Below are 24,594 nucleotides of genomic sequence, written 5' to 3'. Positions count from 1 at the left end.
ACTTTTCTTCCAGAGTCTGCAGCAGTTGCCTGGCAGGGATCGTGCTGGCTCCAGCAGCCTGCTTGCTGATATGTGGGGTGACCATTAAACACTACACTCGGTGTTACGCCAGGTAACCAGTAATAGCACGGGGCAGAGCTAATGAAACCTTTTGAGAATATTTTTTCCTCTAAGGTTTTTGTAAAACTTAGGGAAGTGTTTTCAGACATGTTCACCCTTTCTATACCCTATTAAAATTAAAACACAGTATCGCGGGTGGTGGGAAAAGCTGAATCTGTGTTACCTCTGCATCCGTCACTGCAGGGTGCAGTCACTGCCACTGCACCTCACTGCATACTGGGTTGCCCTTTTTGTGGAGGTGAATTTTGGAAAGGAGAGGCTAGCTGAATGAACGATGAAGTCATGATCATGATTTGAGATGCTGATTAGAAACAGTCCCAGGACCAGTCCTTCTTAAACCAGCTATCAACGTGCACAAAATGGTCTTGAATCAAATTCAGTGAGACAGTTACTGCACCCCATCAGTCAAGTACTGGGGAAAAATTGCCTAGAATTCAGTCATTTATGGGTATGTTGATTTATCTGCTTATAGAAAATAGCCATAATTCCACTTCCTTACAGTTTCTCTGCTTAGAACTTCCTTATCTCTTCACCGTTCCCTGCAAGCTCAAACTCCACAGGATCAGAAGGAAGCAAAGCCAAACCTCACTTCAACAAGTCCACCATGCCAATTCATGCTTCAGCATAACTCCTGTCATTTTGAGACCCCACACTGCTTCATTCATTAAGTACTCTGGACACGCAGCCCGGTATCTCCTGCCTCAGTGACAGGCTTCTGTGAAAGTTTCCATAAATACAGTGGATGCATTGCAATCAGCTAGTCATTCCCTGTTCAACTTCTCCTTACTCGCATACAAATGCAGAGAGCTAGTTACTTAGGAGGACCATGAAGATGTGACAGAGAACTTCTACAAGAAAAAATTGTTCTCACTGAGTAGTTTCACCTCCCCTGTTCTATTGCCCGTCTTTTTGGAACTGAGATCATCTTTTCACTGTGTTTATATTCTGAACACCTAGGTTTCCTACACACTGCAAGAATACATGACAACCAAATGCGATGCAAACCTCAGAATGATAGTAGAGACAGCAACCAGGGCACCAAGGGGCAAAAGTCTTTGAGACAAACCTAGTTTCGCAGCACTGAAAGTTCTGAAAGTTCATTCAGAAGCCAGAATCTGCCGGAAAGATCCCCAAACACAACAGCCAACTTTGCAGGTTAACTCCTAGCAGCATCTCATGCATTTTCAGCTTTAAATCCCAACTTGCACAGGACATTTCTATGCCTAAGTATTTTCAGGTCTGAGTCTAGGTGATCTCAGCCTAGCTGATGGTACTGAATGCAGTGGCACTGTATTACATAAACTGGAATGTGCCAAGTAATTCAAATCCCTGACATTTAGGATTTTATTTTTCTGTTTCTGCTCCTGTGGTTTTATCACATTGGTATTTTCATGCATAATTGGCACCCCAAGGCATAGATGTATGCACATACCCAATTCTTCTCAACATCTTCCTCCCAAATAAAACTCTCCACTTCCCACTCAGCAGATGTTTTAACAACAGAAGACAGAAACCAAGAAGATCCAGAAGTAAGGTGGCATGCCAATGGATATGATGTCTGCAGTATTTGCTTTCAGCAAATTTGTTTCCCAAACATCGTTTGTCTAGTAGCACAATGCTATACAAAGTACAGAAGACTCAGAGAAGTCCCAAAGCTTTTCCTGGTGCTTTCAGAGAGGATGGGTGTTCTGCAGAGCTCTGGAGTTTCCTTAAACACTGAGTGACCTAAGCCTCAGTGTTCAAGTGACCCAACCAACATTTCACCTTCTCAGCACCTTGAACCACTACCCCTACCTTGGATACCATGTTTTCTTACACAGTGAGACTTGTCCTTAGAAACACCAGCATATGCATCCCACAGTAGATACGTCCTCAGAGACCACAGGGACAGCCTTGGTACCCCAATTACAGAAAGCATACTTACTTCCAGAGGTCTTTAGCTTTTCTTCTGCACCTTTGTCCTGCTCTTCCCAGGAGCATGTTGTAGGCCTCCCACGATCTCTGTCTTCACAGAAGATTGGTCATCTTCCTGAACCACTCGCAGACCTGTGCCGCAAGATCCTTTAGTCTTAACATTTCACAGCCCTGCGTGTGTGAAGTCAGAGTGCTGACTGAAGAAGATAAGTGCTCAGCCTCGTCTGGCACTACACCCATCTCTTCTTTCTTGAGTTGGCCCCACACACTAACCCAAATGGGAGGCCTCCACGTGTATCACAATTTCATGTGCACCAGCTATCTCACAGTAGACAGGGGAGATGGTTTTAAAAATTTGGGATAACACCTGAAAGGCTACAAACTGGCCACCCCCCTCTCAGTTTTCAACCATGATGCATGCACCCAGGTCCTTCCAGGGGGTGAGCACACCTGGGCTCTGCTCTGTCCTCCGGCAGCTCCCGGTGGTGCCCTCCTGCTTCTCCCAGTCCATAGCTCAGCACTGAACTTTGCTGAGTGGTGTGCTGTGGTGGCCTCGCTGGTTACTATTCAAATGCCTGGTTACACAGCAACGAGCACCATGCGCTGCAGTGATGCTCAATTCCCGTGCACTGTGTTGGAGAGGCTACTTGGAAGTGCACAGAGTCAGCCTTCTGGCTGAGGAACTGTTGCAGTCAGGAGCAATGACTTTTAGAAAATGAGTGATTTCCTTTCTCCCAGGCCTTCAGAAGGGAGGTCTGGCAGTTAAAGAGATGAATAAAGAGAGATACATCATCTGTACCTATATAACCTCTATAGCTTTTTCAATGCATTGTCTGCATTGTCACATCGGGACCAACTTGTCCCTTGAAAAGGCTGAAAGCTTCTCTCTAGGCCAGAACAAACCCTGTTCCTTTGATTTTTTACAGCATTAGATACGTGATTTTGGAGGCACCTTGAAAGGTTATTTAAAATGAGAGCCAGGATAGCTCTTGCCACCACCTGGAGATGGATCTGCAGCCTTTGTGTTTGTTTATTTTAATCATACTTGCATCACCAGCAAATCTCCAGGTACTCTACAGATGCAAAAATTGTTAGCATTTCCTGGTGCCCATTACCTGCTTTGTAATGGTTATTCACCTTTCATACTGACTAAGTTTTTAATGAAAAAATGCAGCAGAATATAGACAGAAGTGCAGTCTCCACATATTAAAAATACCTGTAATTTGAACGGCTGTTTCTTCTCCATGAGACAGCTTTTATATTTGCTATTACTGATAGCAGAAATAAGTAACTGTCTCCACCAAATCACCAGTTTAAAAAGTAAATAAATTCCTGAATCTTCAAATTGTGGTTCTTAAAATGCTGTTATTTTAGAGTTCATGTTTTCAAGGATTTCTCTGAAGTCCTAAGCATTAGGATTGTGTGACTTGTTTTTGGCAAGACTCTTTCGATACAGAATTCTTAAGATCTAAGAAACACAAAAGAAGCAGAGCATGATGAACAGGAAAGAGGCAATTAATAAGGCAAAACTCACACAAAGACTAACATTTACCTGTACTGTCAGCATATAGATATTTGTGGTTTCCATCTTTTCACAGAATCTCTCCCAGAGAGGACTACAGAAAGTAAGAAAGCAACAGTGACACAACAGTGAAAACTGAAGAGTCTTGTTTCCATCCTGAAGTTTTTATCTTCTCTTGAAGCAAGTAACCCTCAGGAATCTTAGTGGATTAGGCAGGGAAGGCAGTGCAGGTAGTCCATTATCTGCTTTTGGCAGCATTTTGCGTTGTTAATCCACTGTTCAGTATAGCTGCAAGTAAGCCTTTTCCTCATGTGAATAAGCAGCAGTAAGAAGAAAGCAGAAGTCACAACAGATATACAGGATTAGAATGTTATTAAGATTTATCCATCAAGAAAAGAGTCAAGAGTCATCAAATACAGAATTGCAGACACGTAATTATGCTTAAGAAAAACACAAATTACCGGAAGCAGGAAGAGCATAGGATGCAAAGGATCACTACATAACTTCCCTACACAGACTTTCCAAGACATCCCACCAGGCATATGGTGCTGCTAGAGACAGGATATTAAGCCAGATGGACCTTTGATCTAACACATACTCCACTGTTGTCATCATTTATGGTGAAATTTGACAATGTGCCCAACACAAAGCAAAGCATGGATAGTCCTCAGTAAGGCTTTTGGGACAGAAAATTGAATGGAGATGGACATAACTCTTTCCTTTGTACCTGCCTTTTTCGTAGAGGCTTAAAAATCTATCTAGATTTGTTGCACTGGTGATGGTCTCAGTTAGACTTCACCTTCCACCAGCAGTCTTTATCTGCAGAGCAGATTGCAATTGGCATCACTAGGTGGACCACAAATGTCACAACAAACACCTAAGCTGACTTGAAAGGTGGCAGTATGGTTCAGTGTTGAGACCCAGAGAAGTTTCTGGTCTCATCACTGAAATGGCCAAGAAATAAAACCTGAAGAATTAACACTTACTGTAGTGACTAGCTTCTTTGGTCGTAGAGTACATGGAGCCTTCTCCAAGGTCATTCTTTAAGCAGGTCATCTTCCATGTCTGGAAATTAGACCTAGTTTGGATTGACATTGTTCTGGAAGGCTCCATGATGTATTGTCACAGCACTGCTCTCTGTTATTTATGTCTTCTGGCACTTAAATGCTGTTTCCACACTTCCAGGCAAGAACATTTCCCTCTGCGCCCACGGTCCTTCTGGCATAGCACGCACTATTGGCCAGCTGCTGATGGATGTACGCCCTGCATTGTGCATCCTGTAGTCATCCAGACCAGGACACCTGAGAAAACATGATAAGGCTCCCTCCATGCCCACACAAAAGCATTTACCTCCAGGTCTTATTTCTGGATTGCAGCACAAGAACCAGGTCAGCAGAGCACAATGTGAAAAGCAGTTGCCCACTTTCCAGATAAATTTACTGGAAATAAAGTATACTCATGGGTTCCAGGATACCAAAATACCATTCAAAAGACCTTTCTCTATTCTTTCTCAGACTGAACTAGAAGATCATGAATTTACATCCTACATTTGTTATCCTTATATTCTATGAATATTCTTTTATCTGTGAGATCATTGAAGAGAAGCATGGGGAAGGTCTTTTTGTACAGCTTTGTGTTGCTGTGCACTCTGTTTTGCATAGATGATAATGCAGGCAACCGGATGGACTGGCAGAACACCTCTCTGCTTGCTCTTTGCAAAGCAGAGCATGGGCATGCTGGGATCGTCTTTGCAAACTGTTGTGGAGACCTTCAGCTTCCCGGGAAACAGAGTATGTCTGCCTTAGCTTTATTTGGCTTCCTGTGCTCTGAGGCTGGTACACTGCTGAAGGCTTTCCAATTAACATGGTCTTGGCAACACTCAGTCATCTCAAGGAAGTGCTCAGCATAACTAGAGGGCACTGCCTGAGCTGCTGCACTTTGAGAATTTTCCCGTGAAGTGTTAAGTATTCCCAAGACAAGCATGATACTGTGGAAACACCGGTCTGTGAAATTTGTGATCAGACAAACTACTCAGGACTGTAATAGAGGAGGTGGACCCAGGAAGCAGGTTTTGAAAAGGAAAGGACACACAATTGCATGTTTGTCTGGTACAAAAATGGTATGTGTATAGCTGGGTAATCAAACATAGACCTTGGGCTTTGCTGAGGGTATTCATCCTCCTTTCAGCCAGGGGAGTCATTTTTGTGTCCACAACAATTCAGTCTTTAGTTTCACTGTGGTGAATGACAGCAAAGGCAGCAGCAGTCTGTAACATGATTTCTGGGCTTCTAGAAATGAAATGGTGGTGCTGCCCTTCTGCAGAAGAGTAAATGTCATCCTTTATGAATCCATAAAGATATTCTGACAGAATACATCCAGACCCGACTGGCTATCCAGAGCCTCAGGCACTGGATCCTAGCAAGCCTAGAAGCTTGTCATGATACTTGCTGAACATTTGACTGGTTTTATAGAATCAAAGAATCTGAATGGTTTGTGTTGGAAGGGACCTTAAAACTCATCTAGTCCACCCCAACCTTCCATGTGCAGGGACACCTCCCACCAGACCAGGTGGCTCCAAGCCCCATCCAGCCTGGCCTTAAACACCTCCAGGGATGGGGCAGCCACAGCTTCTCTGGGCAGCCTGTGCCAGTGCCTCACCTCCCTCTGAGTGAAGAATTTCTTCCTGTTATCTAATCTAAATCTACCCTTTTCTAGTTTAAAACCATTACTCCTTGTCCTATCACTACACACCATTTTAGGACAAATGGTACAACTAAACACCTAGATTTGGGGGTTCTTGGTGTCTCAAAGGAAATGTTTTTCATGTAATGAAGAAAATCCTGAGAGTACACAAACAGGCTAATCAGTCACAAACAGGCTAATCAGTCACCTGGTAAGTCCTTAGATACCTCTTCTGTGACGTAGAATGCCGACCGTAGGAAAACATAAGATAAAGGTCTATGCTGAGAATTTCTGACAAACATTCACAAGTAAGACCAAGATACCATTTGTGAAGAAGGCAAGTGACTCTACTAATCTGTAATTTCATCTCCTTAGCTCCACCACCCATCCCAAGGGTTTCGCTTTGGAACCGTGCGAGAAAGCAGCGCAGAAGACTATGTGAGGCAAAGCTTCCCAGAGATGCACGAGTATATGCGGCGGTACAATGTCCCTGCAACCCCGGATGGAGTAGCATATCTAAAGTGAGCCTCTGCATGCAACAGCAGATCTGGCATGGCAGTGAGATGGTGATGAGCTTCCCACTTTCAGTGTCTCTCATCCCATAAAACAGTCATTGAAGGCAGTGTGGCAAGCATGTAATCACCTGAATGGAGTGATACTCAGAGAGCAGGCTAACATAGCACCAGCTGAAGCGTTTCCAGGGGAAGCAGTGCTTCGCATTAACTGCTAGAGTGCCATCAAGCATGGGAAATGTATAACTCCTGGCAGGTTTCTGTTCCTTGAGACCTTCATGAGACAGTGAGAAACATTCAGGAAAAAACTCCTTACCCTCCAGGCAGAAGTTGAGGATGAAGATCCTCAGCATCTTCACCATGCTAGTGGGAGAGAAGGCCTGTCAGAGAGAGCCCTTAAAGCATTTGTCATTAAAATTAATAAAAGCAGTATTAGACTGGTAAAAAGTAATAAACACCAAATTTTACTTTAGGGAATCGTGATATCCCCGTGTTTCAAATACATTTGTGTCTAACAATCTGGGGTCATACAATTGATTCACTCTGCTAGGAAATTGGAGAGGAGATAACAAGCCTGAAATACTTCATTCATTTTACACACAAAAGTTGCATAGCAGATGGCTTGAGGAATTTTCACCAGAAGTTGTTTCCTGTTTACACATTTTTCCCAAGCCCATTCTAATAAAAATTCATATACGTGGCAGTTCTTTGTTTGGGTTAAATTGGAATCATTCAATTGAAATCAATGACATGGTATAACTTCACATCAGGAGAACATCCAGGCCTTTAAAGTGACAAGGGTGAGGGTGCAGCCCCTGGGGCAGAAGAAAACAGGTGGTGCAACTGTTCCTTTCTATCATCAGCTTATGCAAGTGTGAGATTCATTAATCATTAGGTTAGTAAAATCTAATTGCCTGTGTTAATGAAATCTGAACACAGAGAAAAGCTGATCTGGTGAAGGAAATTAATTTACCACATACTCGGGAGAAGGGGAGAGGAACACTTTTGTATTGAGTTATCTTCCTGCATTTTGGTCTAATGACCTAAATTTCAAAATCACAAAGAAACTAGGACAGCACAAGTGTATTAGCAATTTATGCTCTTTTCTTCCAATAAGGCTGTGTGCTGCCTTTCAGCTGAGTCAAAGTCACACCTGTTATAGTGTTTTCCGTTTTTCAGATCAGATATTTCATGGGAGCAATGTAAGTCATAGCCCTGCTGCCCTGTTCTAGATGCACAAAGTTTGTATCTTTCAAGCTCATTTCCCTCCTTCAAACATAAATCAGTCTTGCATTTACAATAGCAGTCCCTGGTTCCTGTTTCCATTTGGTGAACTTCCAGAGAACTAGATAGATAAATGTTCAGTGAGTACCACTGAGTCTTAGATTGTGAAATGATTCTGTTTCTGACTTTGATGTTGAATACAGGAGTGATCCAGAGAAACTTGATGCCTTCATTATGGATAAAGCACTCTTAGATTATGAAGTATCAATAGATGCTGACTGCAAGCTTCTAACTGTGGGAAAGCCCTTTGCCATTGAAGGTAATAATCCATTTTACAGCATGCTGCTCTATTTCTCATACTTTCCTTTATTGTGATTCAGTGAAACTGTATAGGTGGACCCCTTGAAGCTTATGGTAAAATTCTCGATGATGAAGCAGGACCGAGGTTTCACCTTTTTTTTTTTTTCTGTGTGTTTTTTGAGCTTTTAGATCATTTGCACCATCTGTTGCCATACTCTATATAGGAATTATTCAAAGTGCTTAAATGGTCTGCCTCCAAAGAAGCAGGAGGCACAGCCCTTTTCACTACTCATAATGAAATAAAGTTGCTCCAGAGATAAGGCTTGTTTTCTCTAGGCTCACTTTCATTACACAAGTTCAAAATTCAGAGAAGTGCATTCAGAATGCCATTCCACATTTTCACCGTTCCCTTTCTAAAGGTCATTGCAGGATCCCTGCTGAATCTGTAGCTAACTGCAGCAAAAGAGCAGAACCTAGCCGGGTTCATGGTCTCCTGCAGTCCTGCTGTACTCGCAAAGACACAGCAGAAGGCAGCCTGGAAACAAGGCTTGTCTGAAGCCACCTCCAGCATGGGCAAACACTTTAGCAGCCATTAGTCCTCGGGAATCACTTCTGTGATAGATAACCAGCAAAAATTATTGAAGCTCCTCCTTCCCTCCCCTCCAAGGGCAATCACACTGGCCTCTCCCATCTCCCATTAAAACAATCTCCTTCAGAAATGTTGAAATCTGGCTGAGGAAGGCAAAATGCTAAATGAAGGCCAGGAGAAGCTGAGCATTTAAAACAGTTCAGATAAAGTCGCCAGCACTAGAGATTTTATAGAATGCTTCTTTTCACTCTGTCAGTGTTTCCCATTTGAATTTGCACCAGAGACTTGAAAGAAATCCATTTTCTTTTTTTCTTTTCCTTTTTTTTTTTTTTTTGGTGTTACTGGGAATGATAGATGTGCAGACAGCTGTTTAGACAGAAGTAGGATGTGTGTGTGTGCAGCTGCATTTTTCACCATGCATGTGTAACTCAATATATCTTCACTTTCAGAGAGGACAGCTCTACAAAGTAAGCCATCAGCTTCCACAGCTTTGAGTCAATTACTGAATACTTCAACATAGACAAACTGAATTAACCCTCAAATATACATTTTTAAAGAACTGGACTTCATAGCACTTAATTGTTAAATAGGCTGGAAATGTGGTAACAATGAATGGTAGCTATGCGTTCTCTGAAACCATTCCTTCAATGTTAGCAGATATATTTAGGTAGAAATACAGACACAAGGTAGAAAAATCAGCAGCAAGTACATGTACCAATACACTACTGAAAGGCAAGGCACTGTGCTGGCATACAAGTCATGTACATCCTTCCCTTCCCTTCCCTTCCCTTCCCTTCCCTTCCCTTCCCTTCCCTTCCCTTCCCTTCCCTTCCCTTCCCTTCCCTTCCCTTCCCTTCCCTTTCCCCTTCCCCTTCCCCTTCCCCTTTCCCCTTCCCCTTCCCCTTCCCCTTCCCTTCCCTTCCCCTTCCCCTTCCCCTTCCCCTTCCCCTTCCCCTTCCCCTTCCTTTCAGGACAATATGAAATTTGGCATTCTGAACTGACAACAAACAAAAACAACAAACAAACCAAAAAATCCACAATGAATTAGAAAGAAATCTCTACAGATTACTGTCAGGACACCTCTGCAGGCAACTGCATGTTTTGCAGGCATAAATTATATTTCTCTAAATCCAAACCAGGATTCTGTAAAGTGTAGCAGACCATACTAAAGTTCCTGAATCCACTTGTATTTAGACTGAGAGCTTTGCTAGCATGCTGAAGTGGTAAAAGAACACATGGATATTAAATTCTGGCCGGAGCAGAACTGCATGAATGGGTAGTCCAGCCCTTGGGTTTAAATTGCTGTGTTACAACAATATGAACTGCTCCATGTGCATTTACATGCACACAGCTTCTCGTCAGAAAATACACAGGAAGAAAAGAAAATGTCACATCTGACACCACAGTCACATCCATGGCTCTAACAGTATAAAGGGATCACAATGGTTTACTTGACATTAAGGCTCTCCTGCATTGGTAAATCAATGTAAAACAGAAGAGCCATTGATGAAGGCACACGAAGGCTGTGTTTCTAGATTCAACAGGTTTATTCATCTATGTGTACTGCCATCTTAAATTTTTGAATCTCCATTTTTATCAATTTTTTTGAATCTCTATTTTGTGGCTTTAATCATTTTGAATCCTGTTTACATTAGGCGACTTTACTTCGTAATCTCAGCTTTTTCCATCTATGGGAAACCAGCATCCAGGTTTAAACCTCAAATAAAATGCCAACCTGATCTGCCGCAATAGCACTCAATACCAGAAAGCAATATAATTCAGTAAGAAGCAAGCATGAAAGAGACATGACTGTACTGTTTTTCCTTCTAGGATATGGTATTGGTCTTCCCCCTAACTCTCCGCTCACCTCCAACATCTCCGAACTGATAAGTCAGTACAAGTCCCACGGATTCATGGATGTTCTGCATGACAAATGGTACAAGGTGGTTCCGTGTGGGAAAAGAAGCTTTGCTGTCACAGAGGTAAGCGATGATCAATTGGTCACATAACTGAAGGTGCTGAGGATTTGCCCAAGTTGCCAGTCATTTCCCCTCCTACACAACGTGCAATAGACTTAGACACATGACAGTGATGGGCTGCAGCTGAAGGGAAGCATTAAGCTTCAGAAGCAAGAGACGTTACACCCAGCAGTGTTCAGGTCAGAGCACAAGAAAAACATCAGCAAGACAGTGCTGCTAAGTTAGGCTTGCAGTGCATGCAACCAGAGAGCACTTCTGGAGACAAACAGGGTATGTAATGGTGCATTAAAAAAGTGATCTGCCCACTGCACAACAAATCTGTCTGATTCCACTCCATTACGCGTATCACCAGCTACAGAAGCAGCCAGGGACTTTGGACTCACAGGAGTGATTGCTGAAGTAGCCCACACAAAGAGTGACAAAAGCAAAAGAAACAGAGACAGCAGGAATTTAATACATCCCAAATTACTAATGTAACCCCGACCACTTCCTAACATGGGTCACAGGTGTCTGCACCAAAGTCAGGACTGCAGCCTAGGAACAGCTCACCAAGATAGCCTGCTAAGAACTGATGAGCAGCAGGTCTCAAGTCTAAGTACGGTTACAGGAAATGGAGGCAAATCCTCATGGATTTATGGCCTGGTATTAAATCAGAGGAGTTATACCAGCTCGTAGCAGCTGAAGATATAGGCATTATTTATGAGAAAAAAGAGTGCTCTTATCAGAATAGCAGTGTTTGCTCAAGTTCTCAAGACTGTCTAGTGAAAAAAGATAAAGTACTGAGGAATCAAAAGATCTAGCATGCCTGCAGATTTTTAACTCAAGGTGTTCCAAAACACATCAGTTACATGTTCTCACTGGTACAAAACACACAGCTGAGAGTGTGCTGTCTCCTCTTCAGAGCAGGTTCAGCCAAACATCAAACCAACCCTCCATGTTCCCCAAGGAAGTGGTAGCGTGGCTGTTCTCCCCTGAAAGGGAAGCCCAGTTTCCCAGAGCTCTGATTCCTGCTCTTTAGTGGCCACCTGAACCTCTTGTCTGCAACCTCTCATTGCTGACCATATCGCTAGAAAATTAGCATTTTCTATTTTCTAGAGGTCAGATGAAGAAAAACTTTGACTGCTTTAATACCTTGATTATTGGGGTATTTCTGCTTCTTCTATTACGTTTTTAACTTTTTCATTAAGATTATGTCAATATGAAATAAAATAAATTCTAACAGTGGGCATTTGTATAAGAAAATCCAATTTATTTTTATTCAACTTATTCAATTTTTTGTGATTGCTTCAACACAAGAAAGCACAGCTAAATAAAAACGTATTCACTGCTATTTTTGATCTGTATGATCGGAAGATTAAACTATCATCTAACAAGAAAGGTACAGGGGGAACATTCTTTTAAATGTAGCTTGCAGATCCGTTCCTGAGAAGCACTTTACTCAATGACCCTTTGTCACTCTACACTTTAACAAAATCTTTTGAATTAAATCTCATGAAAATTACCAGATCATAACAGTATTAATTACCCCAACTGTTTTAAAACTGAAAACTTCCTTATAGCAGAGACAAACTTACCATATTAGTAATTCCCCAGTGAAACAATTAAATACTTTATTATATATTATATTTATTATGTATTAAGTATTTGCATTTTAAAACAGGGAAAAAAGATAAAAAATTTGCCTGAAAAGTATCTTTTGAAACAATCCGCAGTCATAGCAAGGGACAGCATCATTTCTTTTGAATTAAAAGTGACCTTGAATTAAATGTGAAGCTGTAATCAGAAGCCTCATGAAAACCAGCTTCCTCTGTGGCTCGCAGGATTTAATCACATGAAAAGGTAGCTTTATCATTGTTAGTGTCACTTATGTTAATATGTCCTACTGATACCCAAAAGCCTAACCATAGTATCCCCCAAATGATGCTGTCTGAAGTTTCAATTAAATGTGTCAAGGGCATAACAATGCTTAATATCACATCAGAGACACCTGAGCAGTCACACAGCAGCCATTAAGAGAATGCTCACAAGCCTGTGTCTTTTCCCAGCCTCTTGCCTTCTAGGTACCTACAAAATCTCACATGCTGATTCAAACTCCAGCCTCACTCCACTGTTATTCTCAGTATCACCATGTCAGCGGGAACCAAACTTCGAGGACTTTCCTATCCAGCACATTAGCTCCACCCAAGTTTAGGAGAGACTGCAAATTCCTTTCTTTTTTTTTTTCTTTTTTTTTGCATTTTGCATTTTGCATTTTTGCAAACCAAAATAGAGCGAATTGGTAGCTTTGCAACTTCCCACTCATGGTAGCAGAACAGCTAGGGACACTATGACTGCAGGCAGGATGGATAACAAGAATGGACAAGTTGCCTATCACTGAGCACTGTTACTGTTACTGTTAGGCCAAGCAGTAATGATCAGGGTAGAGTGTTTAGGAGATGAGCCAGCACAGAGAGGTTTCTCACCACAGTATGAAAGAGAAGGGCCCATTGTAATTCAGGGGCTAGACACTCTTTGTAAAGAGCTAGCTGTACATACAGAACTGGCAGTTCAATTAGATAACAACCAATACAAGGAGTAAAAAGTTACACTTTTCTATATTGATACACGGCAGTAAAATTAAACAACTTATTGATACTTCATAGTAATACACAAACGGTATCTAACCTGACATTTACAACAGCAATATATGCAAACACATAGGTGATGCTGGCACAGACTGACCTGTTACAGCAGATCCACTGCTTTCCACTGGGGAAGCCACGTTGTTGTGCATGCCACATGCTGCTGGTGGTGGGGATCTGCCATTCACCATGAGTTCCTGTCTGATCCAGACCAGGAATGCAGTGAAGGCAAGGGTCCTTTCATCCTGTCTTCTCTCATTGGTGGTGGAATCCACCCATGGCTCTTCTCTGGAGTCTGTGAGGGAACTTGGCCAAACTTGACCTGCCGTAGCTTGTGCCTACGTTGGTGATCTTTGGCCTCAGTATCACACGGGATGCACAATCAGACAGTACTTTGTTCAGTACCGTGCCGTTCATCCTGAAATAATTTTACCCAGTTATCATCTGACAAACTGCCTTTGTGCTCTTAGTTTTGACTAGTTTCCTTAAGGGTCAACAGTTACGTTCAATTTTTGTTATACCAGTAACATGACAACTCAACAATTGGGTTTCTACCCATCATCGTGAAGCCGTGGTTTGGCTGCTTGTCTCTGGTGTACTGCAGGTGTCAAGGGAAGGCCACACAGACTCCTCCACAAGGGAAGCACTACCCTGTGACAGACACTGCATTGCAAGGGGGTTGTCACAATGCAGGAAGATGCAGTGGCACCTTCCACTCAAGGGGCATCACTTGCTCTATGAGGAAAAATACTTTCCACCATAGTCCTGAAGAAAGGGATATATGAGTCTGGATTCTGACAGCATAGTCTGGAGAAGCACTTTTTGAGTATCCTGGAAAATGAATACCAGATTTAGATTCACCTGTCCAAACTGAGAAAAAAAAATAGTTCTCTGTCTGAGGAGACAAAACTATTATTCCCAATTCACCAGCCTGTAATATCAAAGAAAAGAACAACTCACCACCTAATTCCAATGGTATGTGTATTGTTCTTTCTGCTGCAGACAGGGCTTAGATAATGGATGAGCCTTAAGAAAAAGATTTACAACAAAAGACAGTTTTTTCCAGTCCTGTGCAAAACTCTTCACAAGAACGGAAAGAAACTTTCTTGTTAATGTGAGACAAAATGATTTACAGTATCTCAAAATTTAGCACTTGAAATCCTAAAGCCATAGTCACTGGTCTTTGCCAAAGATAATAATCTCGCTAAAGAAATTAAATACAGTGCTGCCATTTCTTTGAGAGCACACAAAGCCATAAGAAAGAATAAAAAAATAAATAAAAGCTAGTCTGCGGCTACAAGAAATGCCTCAATCTGAGGACAGGGACTGCTTTTTAATACTGTTTAGTTACCTAAATATATGCATCAGTGTCAGCGGCATTTTGAAAATCTACTGAGATACCCAAATGGCTTTAAAAATCTGCCTTTCATATCCATTTATCCCTAGTAAAGCTGGAAATAATTCCTTCTTCACAGAGGTGCTGCAAAATTTAACTTCCTGATCTTGGTAAAGCTTTTTAAAATCCTCGTGGGGAAAATGCTATCAAAAAGGGTAGCTTATTTTATTATTATAGCTAATACACACATGACATCCCTCCTTAGAGCTTGAGTTCAGCAGTGTACAGCATTAATAGCTGTGTGGTGCTGCCAACCTGCAAGGAATCCACAGAAATCTTTAGAGGCTTCTGATTAGTCAAAGCTGGACCACAAATGTATTTAATGGCCTATTCACAGCTCTCAGTACAATGAGGTAGAGTAAACTATTTGCAGTGTCTCAAAGCACAGAGTAAAGCAGGATTTTTGGACTTGAAATCCAATAATTAAACACTGAGTGCTGTTTTTGTCTCTGCTCTCCCCTTCAAACAGAACACAAACTCTTCTCTGCATCCTCCACCTTCTCTTAAGTGCCCAAAGAAAAAGCACGTAACTCTGGATGGAACGGACAGCAGGAAATGTTTAGGTGGCAATTGGAGATAAGGGCTGATAAATCAGAAATGTCTTTCCAAGGGTATATAAAAAGGCAGATACCTCCATGTCTGCTCTTGTATCTGTTAGTTTTCACAAATTGCCAATTTGCCCATTTGTAAGCGGCAAATGACTCAGAGGCTGTTGCCACTGTGTCCTTGCCACCCTATCAGCTGTAATCATCAAAGGATTGACTGTGCTTGCTTATTGCTTCAGAACCACCACATGGACAAAACTGAGTTCCTTCTAAAATGCAGGGAGCTACCTCCTGAATTTATGATTACAAATTTGGAGCAAGAACTCTATCCTGGGTTAATAGAAGCTCACCAGACTGTGAGCTTTTATTCCTTAATAAGGACAAGATATTGCACTAAAGAAGTCATCTGTTGCTTTTATATTGTCAGCAAAGGACTAGCATACAAACCTGACCCACATCACTTCAGCAGCCAGGAAAACACTGGGTGTACAGAGAATATAGTCTATTGCTGCTCTTTCGCAATATAACCTATATGCACACCTACAAATACATACACAAATGACAAAGTAAGGATTGGAGTTTGCTGCTGTGATACTGATCATCAGGATACTATGAAAATGAGAGATGCCTCTATCAGATGCTTGCCTTTATTATTTAATGTGTATGTGTCTTGAGTAATTATGAACAGCTGATAATCTGCCTTCTTACAAGGGTATGTACATCTGCTGACTTTACTACAGATAATAACTCCATACACTGTAACACAGACTGAGCTAATTACTTCTCCTCTACCTCTTTGCCATGCAATTTATTCTCAAGATTCCCCTTTAATGTATAGCCTTTATCAGGTAGCTCTTGCAACGCATTATCTTCTTTATTGCTAGATGAAATACTGTTGAAGCTTTGTTTTGGCATGGCCTTTCCCAGTGAAAGATGTCTTGTTTGGGACAATTTCAAAAGCTATCCATTACAAGTGAAAAACATATCTGGGATGCCACTGCTGGAATTTCTTTCACCTGTTTCCAGGGAAGGTAGAAAACTATTCTATAGAGCTGACAGGACAGTGAGCCAGATTCTCATCAGCATAAATCAGCACAACTTTACTGAAGACAAGGGAGATATTTTTCATGCGAGGAGCTGGCCAAGTGTTCTTTCTGCAGCCAGTGCTAGAATGGCATCAATCACCAACCTCAGGCTGGAGGAGACATCTCAGGTGCGCAAGAATCCCCAGTGCAACTGCCACTATGTCTCCTTTATCTTTTTATCTTTCTTTCCCTTTTTTTTTCTCTTTGAATTGCTAGAGTTTTATCATATTCCATTAAACCTAGTCTCTACTCTCAAAGCAATATAAATGCTCCCTGGCATACAGCAACCTAACACTGGCAGATCAGCCACTTTACTGATCTCCCATGCTTTTGGGGATTTCTTTGTTACTTCCCATGTAGTTAAGGAAAAGGACCTTTGCCTAGCTGATTCACGGTTTCCTGTCCCCAGGGAAATCTATGGCAAGCTCAGTGTCCTTCTGTAGACACCTCTGTGTGACACCAAACAGCAGCAGCCTGGGAGCATATATATAGGTGTGTTCTTCAGATGACTGAGCAAGTCCATTCCTTATCAATTATTTTTCTATTTCTCATTCAATTTATTCTTGTAGTTACCGTTAAGTCTACAACTCTAAAGATGTTGTTTCATACTGGTCCTTGAACTTCCTATTTTGGGAAGCAAGTGATGCTTGATCTTGTTAATGCTTTGTGAAGGATTAACAAGAGTGAATGTCCTATTCAGCTAGCACAGATAGCAGCACTTTGGCTTCTTATAAGTACTTTTTTATGCTGAATTCAGAGATGGGCCATATTCAGGTCTACAGACTGAGAAAAAGATCAGATGCAGGGCCTCAATCTGCTTTTATGCTATGTAGGCTAAAACTTGTGCTTTACTGCTAATTAAAAGCAAACAAACAAACAAACAAAAACAGGCCAGTAACACAGAGCTCCAATGAAAGAATTTGTTTTTTCAGTGGTCTAGAGTATTACCACCTGTGATTTTTGTAACGCTGTTTTTGCTAGAAACCCTGTTTTGTAATCCTGTTCCCCTCACAAGAAGGACAAACTATGGGACAACAGATTCTTGCCAACAAGAAATTCCAGTGCTGAGAGGGAGTTTTGGTTTTAGGTTGAACTGATGAACTGTCAACGTGAGCAAAACCTTGTTTCAAGATTCTGACTCTTCTACCCCGAAGTCATTATCTTGTATTTTTCTTCTTTCCTTTCCTTTCCTGGCTGCAGTAGTTTTCTTTAGAAACTGTTTTTACACCCCCATTACAGCCCTTGAAGTGTTGATTCATTAGTAAAAGAATTCTCTTTTCAAGAATTCTGCTTGGGTCAAGAAGGTTGCAGAGGGTCCTCAAAATGACGTTTCATTGCCATTTCTACATACAAGTGTTCACACTCTGCTTGACTGCTGAAGCTTTGTTCTTAAAAACCTGTGATATGCTGCCTCATATCATTGTGTTCTAAAGAGAAACCAAATAAAGAAACCGAAAGGGAAATACTATCAGTAACCTAGTAAAAGTATATAAAGAGACTTTAGAGTCTTCAACTTCAGTAGATTCATCACAAATCAATTCTGGCTTAAAATGACCACATAATAAGATCCATCCAAAAATGTGATTTATCTAACTCTCAACTAGATCTGGTTTCTTTTGTGGGTTGCACAGCTATAGTCATAACAGAGCACTCTCCACCCCCATGACAAAAACAACAAACTCAAGGCACACAAAGGTCAAATATTCATGGTGATAGCATCCCAGATAGCATCTCCTGACACGTAACCCTACCCAAGCAATTTTCTAATGTCATGGTGAGTAACATTCTTTAATAGAAAGACAGGGGTAGAATCTGTATTCTTGGAAATATTTCGCAAGAAGTCTGTGGGCAATAATTATTAGGAAGAGTTTTTAGTTGTTGATGAATTCATAACTGAGTTACAGGCGCATGACAATAAGTGTACTGAGACTTTGCATAACAGGCACGCCTGACCTATAAATTGGAGAGCAGGTTTTTGTGGTATAGACTGCTGCTGTACATAGCTCCTCAGTCTTCAGACATGATTAATGCCAATAAGAGATTCAAATTAATAAATGGCTCCTAAACTACATGAAAGGAGTGGGTCAGGGGAAGCCAAGGTGAGTGTTCATTTTTCATAATGGCGGTGATGATTCCTAAAAAACACAGTTTTAGTCGCGTTGACGTAGGGAGCAGAGAGACGCCATGTTTGTGCTACTACTTCAAAACACTTTCTCCACGACCTTCCATCAAGGGTAAAGCACAAAAAGAGAAAGTTAATGATCAGTTCTCAGAAAATATGAGCAGTCTTAGCTCACTGCTGATGAAAGATTCGCTCTACAGTTCATTGAGTATATTCTGTCAAGCAGTATGTCCTTTTACAAATGCAAATGCAAAGATACCCCAAGTACTGGATTCTCAAGTGCTCAGCACTTCATCTCATTAGGGAAATAGCACAGCAAAAAAATAAAAATAAAAAAAATCCCTGGTCTATGCCTGAATCTCACTCCCATTACAGGTCTTTCGCTCTGACTGAACACCAAGCTCTCCAGTGGCCACACAGCACAGAAAGGTTTTGCTGTGACCAAGATCGAGACTATTCTGCAATACTTCACTGCTGCGTCAGACCACATTTCCAAATGATGAAACAGAAGCATCTATTAAAATAAACTAACAGTCTCCTTCATTAACTTCCCCTTTTGATTTTATTCACAGACACTGCAAATGGGCATCAAGCATTTTTCTGGGCTCTTTGTGATGTTGTGCATTGGGTTTGTCTTGTCCATTCTCACAACTATTGGGGAACACATTGTGTACAGATTGGTTCTACCACGGATCAAGAAGAAATCCAAGATGAAGTACTGGCTCCATACAAGTCAGGTATGTATTCAGTAGTAACCCTATGAAAATAATGTCAGGGTGATTAGGAAAGCCTGGACAAGAGTAACGTATAAAAGGCTGCAAGAAGAGCACCACCAAGTGGCATTTGAAGTGTGACAGCAGCTACTGGAATTTGAAAAGTCTTACTTAAGGATAAAATCAAAAGCAAAAGGAAATACTTTCAAATATTTATTTACTTTATATTTATTTATGTTCAGATTTATAAGTGTTCAATCTTTCTTTCTTGGCCCTAGCAATAATATGTGAGTTTCCTGGTTCTATAAGTCACACAGAAAATGTTTCTTTATTCTCCTTCTAGGAACGAGGAAATTTAAGCATATTTCCATGTAATTCTAATTCAAAAATAATAATAATAATAATAATAAAGAAAGAAAGAAAAGTAAGAAAGGGAAAAAAAAAATCAAGACCTCAAAACCCTGAATGATACATCATGAGTTTTACTCCTTTAGCTTCTAACTCCTCTAAACTTCTAAACCTGGTCCGGAGGTGTTCAAGACCAGGTTGGATGAGGCCCTGAGCAATCTGGTCCAGTGGGTGGTATCCCTTCCCATGGCAGGGGGGTTGGAGCTGGATGATTTCTGAGGTCCCTTCCAAAAGCCATTCCATGAATCTATGAAATGTTCACAGCTGCAAAGTCTACAGAAGGGGCCTTTCCATTTGTACTTTTAACCATACCACTCTTTTGGACACTAACAGCGTTATTAATTTGACCTGGATAGCCCAAAGATTTTATCTTATTATAATGGGCTCCTAAGCTTTTTCATGCATGCACTAAGTGCTGGGTAATTTCCTCCATTACTCTAAGGAAAAAATGGAAGAAAATTGCTCTGCATGTTTGCGTTAAAGGAAGAGGTTACTTTGCAGCAAAAGGCAAAAAAAAAAGTAATAATAATAAAAGCTTCTACTGCTTTCAAGCAGTACAGTGGAAGAGATTTTTTAGAAAATAATGTAGTTTGCTAAGATCCACCTTTGTTCTCTGGAATTCTAACACCAGGGATTGCTAGCAAACTACTTCTCCACCTTTCAGATTGCCCTTCTTCAGGGAAGTATGGGAACATACATTTGTTGTAATGGCAAAGCACAGACATTGCTTGTATCCTTGAACAAGCAAAATAATTTATACTCAAGTCCATCACACAAAGCCCAAATTGTTTATGTATTTATGGAGCTATTTTTAATCTTGCTTTTAGTAATTTATTTTCTTCTTTTCCCTCTAGAGATTACATCGTGCTCTGAACAGTTCATTTATTGAAGACAAATGCCAGCCTAAGACAAAACGAGTAGAAAAGAGGTAGGAATTTTTGCATGCCTTAAAAACCAAAGTACAGAAATTACTTTTAAATGAAGTGCAGTGTGTCTGGATATCTACTTATGGGTCTAATACACTCCAAAGATAACAGAACAGGAAGAAAAAAAAAAGGGGGGAAACAATAGAAATGACAAGAGGGAAGCAGAAATGAGCTGGTTACAATAGAAAGCATTAAACCCAGAAATCTTGTTCTTTCATGATTTCCCTTACAGCTAAATAAAGCGCTCCATTCTAAACACACGCATTGCAGATTTTAAAGTTTGCTGCCTTGTTTTTACTTATATATTAATGAACTGGCAGATGTGTAGGGCCCTGTGAGACAGCTTTGCAGTGAATAACTGATCAGGTGGTATATGTTTATTTTTTTTTCAGCTTTCTTATTTTTCAGAATAAGAACTAAGCTGAAAAAAGGAAAATGCAGTCCTTTCAAAAACCTTTGTCTCTTGTTGGAGAAAAATGTAGGTAACAAACTTGCCATGTGCTCTGAAGAGCAAACAGTCTGACTTATCTATGACCCTTGGGAACACAAGGCACTCTCTTAAAACTAAACACTTGCTCAGTAACTTAAAACTACTGATGCAGGCAACCGCTTTTATACCCGAGTAGAAAAGGAGTAGAGACATATAGAAAAGAAACATCTTCCTGACTGCTGCTGTGTATTTGGCATGACTGAAACTGCGTGTAACTTCAGTGTGGCCAGAACATGTAAATGAATGTCTTGCTCAGTTTGTTAGTCCTGCACCAATGTCAGCAAATATAAGAAATAAACACTTACAGGCTTCTACACTGCCTATATGTAAATGAGTTCATAAAAATGCATGCAACTAATTTCCTCTGTTCGTTCCTTCATTTATTGCCCCAATAAATCCTCAGTGTAGCACCTCCTTGCCACAGCAGCTCCTTGCTTTTGATCTCTAAACGGCAGTAACAAGTGCTGCCTGCCGCAAAACATTTCTTCCTCCCACATCGCCCTTGCAGGGGCAGTAGCAGTCCAAGGGCAAAGGAGTCCTTCCAAGTGGGGGGACTCTGCATCTCTGATAATAATAAAAAACAATAAAAAAAAAGCACTGGCTGAATTATTTGACAGAAACTGATCTGTGCAAAAACTTCATAACACAAGGAATGGTCACAAGCCTTACACTGTGGCTTAGAAAAAGAAGTACACAAATATTCTTTAATAATTCAGAGTGAAGATGTGCTGCTGCCAAAAAATCCTGCTTGTGCAACATCCAGCTCATGTGTGTGTTTCTGCATGCCCACCTACAGTCTTTGCTCTTCACGTGGTCTAAGCTGCCATTTGCACAGAATTGTGGTGAATTTAACTCAAGACAACCAGTAACATGGTGCCCAGCTTGTAATGAATTATAATGCAGCAAGATAGGACCCAGGGCTCTCAAATCAATTATATTACTGCACTTTATTTTATTCCTGCTGAGGACTGTGGAATTACTGAAAGCACAAGATACAGAAAAGAGGTAGAAAGAATTTGTATTACGGTACTGCTATTTTCCTCAGGGAGGAAACTCCGCTGTTTTTTTCAGGTCTTAACTGTCCAAAACTCTTTAAACTCCATACTAGGAAAACTTCTCAACATCAGTAGCCAAACTCCATAGGATTTCACTTACTCGATGAAACACAAGTGTTAACTGCGGACTTGGGCCTCTGTTACATTCACCTCCCCAGATCACCTGAGCCACAAGCAGTAGAAGCTGTGGCAGTCACTAAAGCTTTATCAAAGAGCTGTGCTTTAAACTGTGAAATAAAAAATATATCTGAAATGACAGGTTAGCGATAATGACACTGATGTCTGTTGGGAAGCTCACATTTCTACACTGCAAGGTTTGGATAAACCATGTCATCATGTCCGCTCCCCCAAAGGACTAATGCTGTAAAGAACTCTAGATGTTGCAGCCACAAAGGCTTTCAGAAAGCTTTGGAAGCAGTCCTAAATCTTTCTGAGCTGGAGTAGAGAGGACTATAATTCAATAACTAAAAAATAAAAATAAAAATGTGGGGAACTTGAATTTTAGGATTCTGTTCGATTCTTTGGTATGGTTTACCACAGACATTTGGCCATCTGTGTTTATAATTTGTACTTCTGTGGAAAAATAATTCCAAAGATAAAGGAATCGTATTTAAATGTAATTGATAGCAGCAGCAGCATATTTTTCCAGTAGGATGACTCCCAGGGACGGGTTGCATACTCACATGAGAAGACTATGATTTTGTATTAACTCTCACACCTCTGTTCAGGTCCCATGTAGGGAACAGCCAGCATGCTGTGTGGAATACAGCCAACACGGGCAACTGTCACCGGAAAAAATACGTTTGCACCAACGAGGGGCAAAATGAGGTGGTGATCCAACAGCACCAAGACATCCCCCTGCCGCAGGTGAGGAGAGAGACTCCGGCTTGTTTAACGACCAACGGGAAAGCAGACTCCCTCAGCATTGCCAGGACCTCGGTGACGCAAGAGCTCACAGAGCTGGAGAAGCAGATCCAAATCATCAAGCAGGAGCTGCAGCTTGCCATGGACAGGAAATCAGAGCTGGAAGAGTATCAGAGAACAAACAGGACTGCAGAGCCCTAGGCCAGCATACTCGGGCCCTTTCCCCTTTTCTCCCTTTCTCCCCTCCTCTGTAAAATTTTTAACGTGCTTTTGTAATGCCGGGAAGAGGCATGAAAATAAAGCAGGCAATATGCTCTTCATGAGAGCAGAGTTGCAGCAGCCCACAGCCACTGCCACCCTCCTGGGTCCTCCTCCTTTCCTAACAAGTTTTGCATTCTCCCAGCCAACTTCAGCCATTCCCAAGGGACTAGAGAAACAAGAACCGTCTGAACAGCAGGAGTTCCTGTTTCCTTCACTTGGCACTACAGTGAAGTTCCCTCTTTTTTAGCCCTCTTTGTGCATTAATTCAAAAAGAAAAGGGAAAAAAAAAAAGAACAAGGAAATCTAAACTGCTCATTGGAAGCATGTCCCTTGTTGGTATGTTTTTGTTGTGGTACCTACGGGTTTAGTCTCTGTTTATGCTAAGGCTCCTTATGGTTGCCTCATTACACCAGGTGCTAGTTTCTATGTTGGCAACCCCTTCCCTCCTGGCACAGGCTGTGGCTCACGAGACAAATTCTTGGTGGCAGTCCCAGTACACACTGTTCCCTTAGCTCTGTCAGCACAAATGCAGATGTGGCTGCTCTGTGACTGTGATAAAGGAACTCAACCAGCTTAGAAATAACTTGGCAAAAAAACAAACCACCACCTCTGTCTGCTTCTGAGCCTGGGTTCACTTTGCACTCCCACCCAGAGAGAAGCCATGCAAAACCAGCTGCACTGGCAGATGTGAGGGGATGGGTTCACAGTGGCACAAGACAAGGATGAGGGGAGGGGAGAGGGCAGCAGTGCTGCAGACCATTATCTACGACCAAAGGTGAGGTATCTCCTCTGTGAAACCACTCCCTTAACATTCTCTGTCTACAATTGATGTTAAGGTTCTTTCTCACAGCCAAAGTAACATAAAGGGGATCTGGTCCACTGATTTATTCTGACACCAAACTCCCACCGAAGTCAAAGGGAATTTGGCACCAAAACCTCCTGGTGGACCAATGCTCACTGTAAAGGGGATTGAGATTTGCTGTTTCAAAGGCAATGTACTGAGTGGAGCTCCCTCCAACCTGGATGATGAGTAGAGTGGAAGGAAGGGTAAGCTGTTCAGCATCTGAATAAATAATACATCAATCCAAGTGACTGTGTTATTAATACAGGATTTCCATGAGTTTTCAAACAACACTTCACAACACATCCTGTATTACAAAGAATGTTTGTCAGAATTAACTCTGGTCTCCCAGATACATCACTAAAATCATCTTTACCCTCCCTGTACCTCCAGCCAACTGTGTAAATGTTGCCAAGGGTGACAGT

The 24,594-nt window shown here is 41.4% G+C and overlaps 1 protein-coding gene across 1 annotated transcript in view; it reads left to right on the top strand.

Moving 5' to 3' along the window:
• GRIN3A (glutamate ionotropic receptor NMDA type subunit 3A) overlaps nt 1–24,594 on the top strand; it is a 72,378-nt gene extending 47,784 nt beyond the window's left edge. Inside the window, exons 4-9 of the mRNA XM_040540393.1 lie at nt 6,614–6,759; nt 8,178–8,293; nt 10,694–10,845; nt 19,184–19,348; nt 20,587–20,660; nt 22,932–24,594. Coding sequence (XP_040396327.1) covers nt 6,614–6,759; nt 8,178–8,293; nt 10,694–10,845; nt 19,184–19,348; nt 20,587–20,660; nt 22,932–23,268 — 990 coding nt within the window. The 3' untranslated portion in view covers nt 23,269–24,594. The remainder of the gene's footprint in view (nt 1–6,613; nt 6,760–8,177; nt 8,294–10,693; nt 10,846–19,183; nt 19,349–20,586; nt 20,661–22,931) is intronic.

This window comes from Cygnus olor, chromosome Z (assembly GCF_009769625.2).
Source record: "Cygnus olor isolate bCygOlo1 chromosome Z, bCygOlo1.pri.v2, whole genome shotgun sequence".
Taxonomy (NCBI): Eukaryota; Metazoa; Chordata; class Aves; order Anseriformes; family Anatidae; genus Cygnus; species Cygnus olor.
This window is presented reverse-complemented; position numbering and strand designations above follow the sequence as displayed.